The 8,567-nt window shown below is 53.4% G+C and overlaps 2 protein-coding genes across 2 annotated transcripts in view; both read right to left on the bottom strand.

The window, feature by feature from the left end:
- Positions 1-1,799: 1,799 nt before the first annotated feature.
- Positions 1,800-3,043, bottom strand: Utf1 (undifferentiated embryonic cell transcription factor 1). Its single transcript, XM_051147016.1, has 2 exons — positions 2,443-3,043; positions 1,800-2,333 (listed from the first exon to the last, which is right to left on the bottom strand). The coding sequence occupies exons 1-2, from the start codon at positions 2,996-2,998 to the stop codon at positions 1,873-1,875; spliced, it is 1,017 nt and encodes a 338-aa protein (XP_051002973.1). The 5' UTR covers positions 2,999-3,043; the 3' UTR covers positions 1,800-1,872.
- Positions 3,044-4,840: 1,797 nt separating this feature from the next.
- Positions 4,841-8,567, bottom strand: part of Kndc1 (kinase non-catalytic C-lobe domain containing 1) — a 53,670-nt gene continuing 49,943 nt past the window's right edge. Inside the window, 2 exon segments of the mRNA XM_051145553.1 lie at positions 4,841-6,109; positions 7,846-8,003. Of these exon segments, the coding sequence (XP_051001510.1) occupies positions 5,878-6,109; positions 7,846-8,003 (390 nt within the window). The 3' untranslated portion in view covers positions 4,841-5,877.

Raw genomic sequence — 8,567 nt, 5'->3', positions numbered from 1 at the left:
AAGAAGCCCAAACTTAAACTCCTGTCTTTAAGAAAAAGAAGCCGGGTTTGGTGGTGCACGCCTTTAATCCCAGCACTCGGGAGGCAGAGGCAGGCGGATCGCTGTGAGTTCGAGGCCAGCATGGTCTACAAAGCGAGTCCAGGAAAGCCAAGGCTACACAGAGAAACTCTGTCTCAAAAAAAAAAAAAAAAAAAAAAAAAAAAAAAAAAAAAAAGATTTAAGAAACCATTGGAGGCCAGGGCGTGATGGCACATGCCTTTAATCCCAGCACAGAGGCAGAGGCAGGTGAGTTCCAGAACAGTCAAGGCTACCCAGAGAAACCCGTCTCAAAACCCATAAAGAAGCCATTGGGTAGAGTGGGTGGTTCACACCGTTGCTACCAATGCTCAAGAGGCAGATCTCTGACAGGTCAGCCTGGTAAACACAGGAATTCAAGGCCAGAACTGCATAGTGAGATCCTGTTTCAAAACAAAAACCCAGAAACCAGGGCAGGTTAACTAAAATATTCTGTATAGCCTTGGCTGTCCTGGACTTGCTTTGTAAACCAGGCTGGCCTCGAACTCACAGCAACCCACCTGCCTCTTCCTCCCGAGTGCTAGGATTAAATGCGTGGGCCACCACTCGCCCGGCTTTTTTTTCCTCTTTTCTTTTCTTTTGAGTCTGGGTTTCTCTGTGTAAGCCTTAGCTGTCTGTCCTGGATTTCACTCTGTACACTGGCCTCAGACTCAAAAGATCCAACTGCCTCTGCCTCCTGAGTGCTGGGATTAAAGGCGTGCACCACCACCACCACCCACCGGCTAAGAGAAATAAGAGCTGAAGAGGCACCTGGACTGTACCTGAGTCCCCACCCCCACCTCCCGTGCCCTCATCCTGTGGTTCTGAACTCCCAGGTGTCTGCTGGTGAGGCATTTTCAGTATGAGCTCAACCAGGACTTTTAGAGAGTTAAGGGATTCTCACTGTAGAATGGGGTCCTCCCCAAGTTTGTCTCTCACACGAGGGGCCCCAGTATCTCGCTGGAGACCCACTCCAGCACAAAGGTCTACCTCAAGTCTTTAGGAGGGGGCGGAGTTGTAGCCACCTGGGCAAATTCCTCAGGACTCCCCTTAAACAAAAGTGCACCAGTCCTTGGGTTAGCAGTGTGGCCGGATGGGCCCAGAATTTGTAAAGCGGAGCCACAGCCAGAGCAGGCATTGTTATGCTAGTTAAGCGCAGGCAGCCGCATCCTCTCCTCTAGGTGCGCACCCAGGCCCTCCCCCCACCGACTCTAGTCCCCGACGGCCTTGGAATTTCAACTTTGAAAATTCTAGCAGGAAACCCAAGTCCTTTGGAGTTGGTACCCAGGTCCCAGCCGAGCCTCTCTCTACAGACCGGACACCGCCAGGACAATCTTTCTGGGAGCTGTGCTCTCGACTATTCCCGCACCCAAGGACCGGAGTACCGTCTGACACACAAGATAGATATAGATTTGAACTTTTAGGGATGCCCTACTCCCTACAAGCTTCTACAGTATGAAGCTTGGAGAGCGAGCCTTCAATTTCTTGCCCCTATCTCGTCATCCATGTCCCTGTCCAGCCAGCCGTTCAGCTTCTCTCAACTGCAGTCTAAATGCTCCTAGTGGGCGGGGTCCCGTCCAAGCCTTCACCGAAACTGCGGGGCGTGGGTTTGCATCTCGAGAGTCTTTTAGCCTCTACCCCGCAGGGGTCCATTCCTACCTAGACGGGGAACCCGAACTTACTCACAAGATTAAGTAGAAAACACAATCTTTATTTTAATAAAAACCTAGGTTTGGGGGTGGGAATGGGGACAGTAACTGGGGTCAAGGTAGGGCTGGAAGTCGGCTCTGGAAGGGAAGACTGGTAACTAACAAAGCTTTATTGACGCAGGTCCCCAAGGATGCCCCGCTCGGAGGCCGCACTGCCCAGAATGAACCCCACTGCCAGGGAAACGGTTTGGTCGAAAGAACCTCGCAGGTGCTCCACGTGCTGGTTCAGGGTCGACAGCTGGTCGCGCAGAGGGCCCAGAACTGTCGAGATGTCGCCCAAGTGCGTCAAGGTCTGCAGCAATGCGGTGTTCAGCGACTGGGGAGCAACCTGCGGGGTCGCACGGTCTTGGGAAAGACCAGGAGGGTCAGTCGGGTCCTCCGAGTCGTGGTCGAGGGTTGGCCGCGGGGAGGATCCGAGGGCACGGCTCTGCTCAGGAGCCAGAGTGTCGAAGACTGTGGGAGCTGGGGAGCTGGTAATGCGGCGGGCACCCGCAGATTTCGTAGTGGAGGAGCTAAATCTGAGCGCGGAAGCAGGGTCGGCGTCCCCCGCAGCCTGCTGAAGCGCAGCCCCTAGGAGAGAAGCGCGTGGTCCAGCTCGTAGTCCGTGAGAAGTCCCACCTCTGGGGTCCGCCCCTCCCCGGGTGACCCAGGCCATTCCTGCCCGCATGGCTGCGCTTACCTGGCTCAACCGGTGTAGGTACCGATGCTAAAGCCGCTAGGGTCGAGCGGCCGCGACGCTGAGGACGTCCGGGTCCAGTAGAGCGACGGCGGACCCGTGGCTGCCCATCGTCGCCCAGTAGCCCCATGAGCTCGCGGATCTGGTCGTCGTAGGGCCCGGACGGCTGACCCTGGGAATCTCGGAGTTTGTCTTTGAGGAACTTGTAGCGGCGGCGGCATTGGGCGGGAGTGCGCCGAACTTGCTGACGGGCCAGTGCGGCCGACACGCGACGGTAGGTGGGCAGAGCCTGCCGGCGGTCTAGCAGTAATGAGCGCCACATGGCCGGCTGTAGCAGCGTGCCAAGAAGTAGCTCCGTCTCTCGGGCACTCCAGGGCGTGCGCTGCGCCGAGCCCGGGGACACGGGAGCCTTGGGCGAGCCGGGTTCCGCCATCGCGCTCGGAGTGGCGAAGGCATCAGACGTAGTCACCTGGATGTCCCCGGCCGGCCGTAGCTCGGCGTCGGGGCTAGCTGGTGACGGCGGAGAAAACAGGGTCGGCCTCCGAGGACGAAGCAGCATCCCGGAGCCAGATGGAGGTGCTCGTATTCCAAGGCGTGGCCTCACCAGAGAGGAGCGATACTCCAGAGACGCCCACACACGCTCTAAGGACCCCGAGCCGCCCTCTGCGTCTGAACCGGATCGATACGACCCACCCATCGTATAGCTTCCCCGCACCTCTTCGCCCCGCCCCTCTCTTGTTCCTTTTGCCCTGTACTTTGCCTTTTCTAGCCCTCTCTTTTCTAGCCCTTTCCTTAGGGACCCAGGCTCTGAGAACACAGTTTTGCCCTGCTGCACAAAGCAGAATGTGTAAAAAAATTTTTTTTTAATTAAAAAACATATAATTAGGCCAGGCGTAGTGGCACACACCTTTAATCCCAGCACTAGGGAGGCAGAGGCAGGCGGATTGCTTTGAGTTCAAGGCCAGCCCAGGACAACTAAGGCTACACACACACACACACACACACACACACACACACACACACACACACAAGACAGGGTGAAAAGGACAAGTAGGAGGAGTCAGCTAGTTGTTTGTTTTTGCATTAGCTACTGTTTCATCACTGACTTGTGACTAGGGACTTAAACAAAGGCCAAGGACTACCAGTTGTGTCCCTCATGACTGGGGCAAGCCATACCAAGCCTAGCTGCTTGGGACAGCATTCTGAGTTACAGCCTGTGTTTTCAGTCTTCATCACTTGGTTCAAGCCCCATGTGAGGGTATGTAGTGGCTCTAGGGCTAGGCAGCTGGTGGCAGTGGCATCTTTGTCCAATCTTGAGTTTACTCTAAGCATGATGGTCTTAGGGCGGTTAAACTCCATCTTCTTGCATGACAGGGTGTTGAGGACCAGGCTCCTGGCTCAGCACAGGGCCTGGACCTGTGAGGTGAGGTTCAGTGAGCCTTGAGGACAACTGGCGAGCAGTCTCAGTGGATGGCCAAGAGAACCAGCCAGCTCTGTCCTGTCCACAGGCTGATCAGTGGAACCTGGTTGGGGTGGACAGGTTAGAGCATGGCACCCCTCCTATTGCTGCAATAGAAGAATGTGCTGTGGTCATGGGAAGTCTTGGTTTTGGAAAGGACAGCTGAAATTAGAGTTAAGTCTGCCAGACCCGGTCCCCGTGACAATGAGGATGAGCCGGTCATGCAGAATGTGGTGTGATCTGGAAGTTTAGCTTTCAGTCCTAGGCTGGGCTTCCTTGCTTTTGCAGCCCTTGGAGATCACGGGTGCAAGGTGCCCTCGCCCAGTCAAGAAGGACTAACTTTAGCTTCAGAGTGGGTGATGCTTTTGAAACATACAAAATGGTCCATTATGGCAGTAGCTTGGTAGAAATGACTTTATTTAGAAATCTGTACCTTGTGACATCAGGGCGCCATGCAAACAGTGCTGAAGCCAAAAGCCTGTTCACTTCCCCACGCAATAAGTCAGCACCATTGGAATGCTGGTTTGCGCTGGACACCTCCTGCACTAGATAGATACAAAATCTGAAAATGTAGGCGTTGATCAACGGAACATAAGCCTTATAGAAAAGTCCCCAAACAGTGAGTTAGTTGCATGTGTGTGCCAGGACCCCCAGTCCCACTTACATCCAGTGTAAGCAGGGTCTGGTGTCTCCAGCAAATTCATGTGAGGAAACACATCTCAGCATTAAAAATCCAGCATTTGGTCACAAGTCACAGCTTCCTAGAAACACCACTAGCTGCTTCACTACAAAATCCCTACTTCTAAAATACACAACAGTCTTGGTCTTGTGGCAGGCAGGGCTTGGGTGGCTGCCAGTTACCAAAGGTATCTGACCAAGCGTTTCCCTCATCATATTCCTAACCCTCCTGGTTAGACGATCCCATCCCACTGAACCAAAGGCCAGCACCAGCTATTGAGGATCCAAGAATCAAAGCGTCTGATGCCACTGAGACAGCAAGCTTCACTCACATCTTTGTCTTAAAGCGCTGGTGGTGTGCAGAGCTGAGGGAACACAGTGGATAGGTGTGCGCATGCGCAGCTGCTGAAGGCTGATAGGCAGCCGCCCTTGGGGAGGGGTGGGGGCGGGGGGAGCGGCGAGCCACATGGCAGTAAAGGGATTTTGCTCCCAGAGGCCCCAGGAAGGCGAACCTGCATTGGTGCTGCTTTAGTGTGCAGTGTTCTATCTCTTTTTCCATGGGGCAGAGCCTTTGCCCAGCATCACTGTCAACTGCAGCTGTTCTAAGCTGGGGGCAGGGGCAGTGGGGGAGGGTCTACTGCTGAGGCAGACGGCCCAGCTTGGACAAAGGCTGTTTCTCCCACTTTCTGGGAGCTGGGGCGGGAGGAGTGTGTGGGAGGGGCTTGGCAGGATAGGCTGAGAATGGGGTGGGAGTATAAACCTGGCCAAGACAGGTTGCTAGAAACCTTGGGCTCCAGTGGAAGGTTCCAGACCTTTTGGAGCTACTGAGTGCAAAAGACAGTTTTGGTCCTTCTTGCTGAGTAGAAACAAAAATACCAGGTCAGCAAGCAGCTAAGTTTGGGCTCTTTTAGAGTCAGGTGTGGGTGTGGGTGTGGTTTTAGAGAGGTCAATGAAAAATAGGTAGGTGGGAACCCCAGGTCTACGGGAAGATCTGAAGGCCCTGGGGGATAGCTGAATCTAGTCCCTTTTCATTTTTAAATTCTAGCCTAAACGGGCCCCATTGAATGCTGTGCACACCCAGCCTTGGGGATAGGGCTAGGTTGGCTCAGCCCTCCTGTGCATGGCCTCAGGCTAGTTAGTCCCTTGCAGCTTCCACTTCTGTTCAGGGAAATCAAAACTTGTCTTCTCCAGGGCACTCGGTGGGTCTGAGCATTGGCCAGCAGCCTCAGGGGTTCCTTCCAGAAGACCCATAGTCCTTGATCTGTTCCCATTTGGAGTCTACAACCTGGTGAAGCCCCTGGCTACTGGAACGTGGCTTTCATTCTCCTCAGTTTGTCTTGGATCTTTCTGGAGTGCTTTTCGCCTGGGATCTGGTGGAAGTTGGCCCTGTTATCTGCTGCTAGGATGGAAATATCAGCCCCGCTGAAACGGGCAATTCTTTGCTTGAGGTGCGCCTGTAGCTTAGGGTCAGGGCTGAATGTGTACGGGTTCTCCTGGAACGCGTGCACCTGGCTGGCCACCTTGGCGATGTTTCTTTTGTGGGGGGAAAGAAAAGGTTCGTTAGTTTGCGCAGGTCACAGGGAAGCCACGCCCCTTGGCCCAAAATGTCTTCTCTGAATGGCTCAAACCTTTCCCAAAGTGCAGCACCAAAGGGGTGGGTGTTCTGTACTCATTCACAAGAGCGTGCTTTATGACTGAGGTCCCCCCACCCTTCATGAATATTCATTGAAAACCAGTGTCAGGTTTCTTCAGTTGAAGTTTTCTTCTTCTTCTTCTTCTTCTTTTTTTTTTTTTTTCTTTTGATTTTTCAAGATAGGGTTTCTCTGTGTAGCTTTGGCTATCCTGGACTCACTTTTGTAGAACAGGATGGCCTCCTACTCACAGAGATCCTCCTGCCTCTGTCTGGGATTAAAGAATGTACCACCACGCCCAGCCAGTTAAGGTTTTCAATATGGAAAAATGAACAAAGCCTCCCAAACCCATGCTGATTGCTTTAATTCTGTTTGGGGCTTCTGGCTCTGTGTACTGGGGGAACTCTGTTAACACACAGGCAGACTCACCTCTGGTGGGCACCGGGCACTGAGGAACGCAGAAGCGTTTACTCCTGCTTGGAGAATACTAGACCTGCAGGCTGGCCTGTCCACCTGAGCTTGGGAACAGTGCATTCATTGCTTTTGTTTTTTTAAAGGACAGTCATGTCTGTGCATACACTAAGCTGTGAAGCGTGGACAAGGGTTCTTCACCCACTTTTGTGGCATTACCTCCACGGTTTAATTTCCTTTTTGCCGACATAGCTTTCATTTCTACTGCAATAAGCATGCACTTCTAGTGAATTTTTGTTATTGTTGTTATTATTATTATTATGTTTTTTAACTTGGTGGCTATCTAAAAGGGGATTTTAGGGCTGGCTAGATGACTCAGTTGGTAAAGTCCTTGCTGTGCAATCATGGGAACCTGAGTTGATGCCTAGTATTTATGAAAATAAAAATGCCAGATGCCCAGGGCATGGTGGCACACGTCTGTAATCCCAGCACTCGGGAGGCAGAGGCAGGCAGATCTCTATGAGTTTGAGGCCAGCTGGTCTACAAAGTGGGTGGAGGACAGCCAAGGTTACACAGAGAAACCCTGTCTCAAAAAACAAAACAAAACAAATCAAACCTGCCAGATGCGATGGCAAGCACTTGTAATCTTAGTACAGGCGAGACGGAGCTATTTAGTACCCTGGGTCTTGCTGGCCAGCCAACCTAGTCTACAGAGAGCCTCAGGTCTCAGTGAAAACAAGGTGAACAGCTCCGGAGGAATCACACCTAAGGTTGGCCTTGGGCCCCACATTCATATATGCACGCAGAGGCGCGAGCACACGCACACACATGGGGCACGGTGCTGGGGGGCGGTGGTCTTTCACTGGGCAGGTTGTCACCGCTGTTCACAAGCTCTCCTGGGCCTCACCTACCTAGCAAGACCATTCTCTTCTGTCACGGTTGGACAATGAGAGGAGACAGGAGGGTGGGAGGTGAGAAGATACGAAACCTATTCATAGGCTGGGGCCACGTGATGGCCCTGGGCAGAGGAGGCCAAAGAAGATGTAAGGAGCAGAGACCAGAGGGGACGTGTCCTTGAGTGTGCTCGCCTGTAGAGCCACCTGGACTGGGTGCTGGCCCCCTTACCTCTGCTGGCTTTATCTGTGGGCTCCTTTGGCAGTAGTGAAGGCCCCTCCCCTCAGCTTGCTTCACTTGTGGGCTCTGCTAGGCAGGCTGGAGTCCCCTTACCTCAGCTTACTCCACCTATGGGCTCCATTAGTCATGGTGAAGCCTCCTGTCTCTAGCTGCTGGATGTGCATGGCCAGCAGGTGGGCAGAGGGGAGGGTAGGCTGGGCCCGGAAGCGCCGTCCTTCCATCAGACACAGGCTGTCGCTCTTCAGGAATACCTGGGGTAGGGGTGGGGGTGGGGAATCAGTCAGGGGAGGGAAGTGTCTTCCTGGGGCATGAGGGTTGCCTAATATGTCGCTGAACATTCAATCCGAAATGAACCCGAGGTTTCTGGACTGCAGGTCCAAAGCCCAAACGTAGTAAGCTTGCTGCCACAGAACACCGACAGCCACAGAAAGCTTTTGCTGCTCAAACAGCCAACTCCTTACTCCTTACTCCCTTACCCTTCCCAGATGGCGTCTGCGTGAGCTACTGCGGGCCCTGAGCATATGTTTTGTTTTGTTTTGTTTATGGTTTATTGAGACAGGGTTTCTCTGTGTAGCGATCCGCCTGCCTCTGCCTCCCGAGTGCTGGGATTAAAGGCGTGCACCACCACACCCGGCTAACCTGAGCGAATATACATCAGTTCTCTCCTTCTGATCCTTGGAAGGTGAGGCTGGGCTTTGAGCTCAGGCACAGCATAGGCTGTCTACTCTGGGGTGCCTGCCTCGGGCTAATGTCTGTGAGGCCCCTGCTGCCTCACCAGGAAATGTACAGTCATCTGTGTTTCTTGCTTGCCAACT

The sequence above is a fragment of the Acomys russatus genome, chromosome 5 (assembly GCF_903995435.1).
Source record: "Acomys russatus chromosome 5, mAcoRus1.1, whole genome shotgun sequence".
Classification (NCBI taxonomy): Eukaryota; Metazoa; Chordata; class Mammalia; order Rodentia; family Muridae; genus Acomys; species Acomys russatus.
Note: the sequence above shows the minus strand (reverse complement) of the source record. Positions and strands in the feature narration are given on the sequence as shown.

Coding starts and splice junctions, on each gene's coding strand:
- Utf1 (XM_051147016.1), bottom strand. CDS start 2,998: ATGCTGCTTCGTCCTCGGAGGCCGACCCTGTTTTCTCCGCCGTCACCA. Junction 2,334..2,442: donor ACCTACACCGGTTGAGCCAG/GTAAGCGCAGCC, acceptor CTTCTCTCCTAG/GGGCTGCGCTTCAGCAGGCT.